A 391-nucleotide genomic window follows, 5' to 3' on the forward strand; every position below is an offset into this window, starting at 1 on the left:
GGGGCCGGGTGCCGGCAGCGGTCACTCGGCTGCGGGGACGCACCGGAGCCCGTGAAGAGCCCGTTAAGGCGTGCAGGGCACCTGTCCGTCCGTCTGTCCGCCCTTGGGTCGGGGCTCGGCTTTGCTCCCAGCCGCGCTGCGATGCTGATGATGCCTCTGGGTTGCTTCTCTTCGCAGCCTGGGCTTCCTACATGACCAACTCGCCGACGCTGATCGTCATGATCGGCCTCCCCGCCCGCGGCAAGACCTACGTGTCCAAGAAGCTCACCCGCTACCTCAACTGGATCGGGGTGCCCACCAAAGGTGCGTACGGGAGCCACCGGCTCGCCCGGGGGGGGGGATGGGTCTGGCCTTCCCCGAAAGCGCGGCCAGAGCTGTTTGAGAGGGGGTG

General features: G+C 68.3%; 1 protein-coding gene across 1 annotated transcript in view; it reads left to right on the plus strand.

Moving 5' to 3' along the window:
• Positions 1 to 182: 182 nt before the first annotated feature.
• The window catches only part of PFKFB2 (6-phosphofructo-2-kinase/fructose-2,6-biphosphatase 2), an 8,972-nt gene continuing 8,763 nt past the window's right edge, over positions 183 to 391 (plus strand). Inside the window, exon 1 of the mRNA XM_010138307.1 lies at positions 183 to 303. Coding sequence (XP_010136609.1) covers positions 192 to 303 — 112 coding nt within the window. The 5' untranslated portion in view covers positions 183 to 191. The remainder of the gene's footprint in view (positions 304 to 391) is intronic.

The sequence above is a fragment of the Buceros rhinoceros genome, unplaced genomic scaffold (genome assembly GCF_000710305.1).
Source record: "Buceros rhinoceros silvestris isolate BGI_N320 unplaced genomic scaffold, ASM71030v1 scaffold2736, whole genome shotgun sequence".
Taxonomy (NCBI): Eukaryota; Metazoa; Chordata; class Aves; order Bucerotiformes; family Bucerotidae; genus Buceros; species Buceros rhinoceros.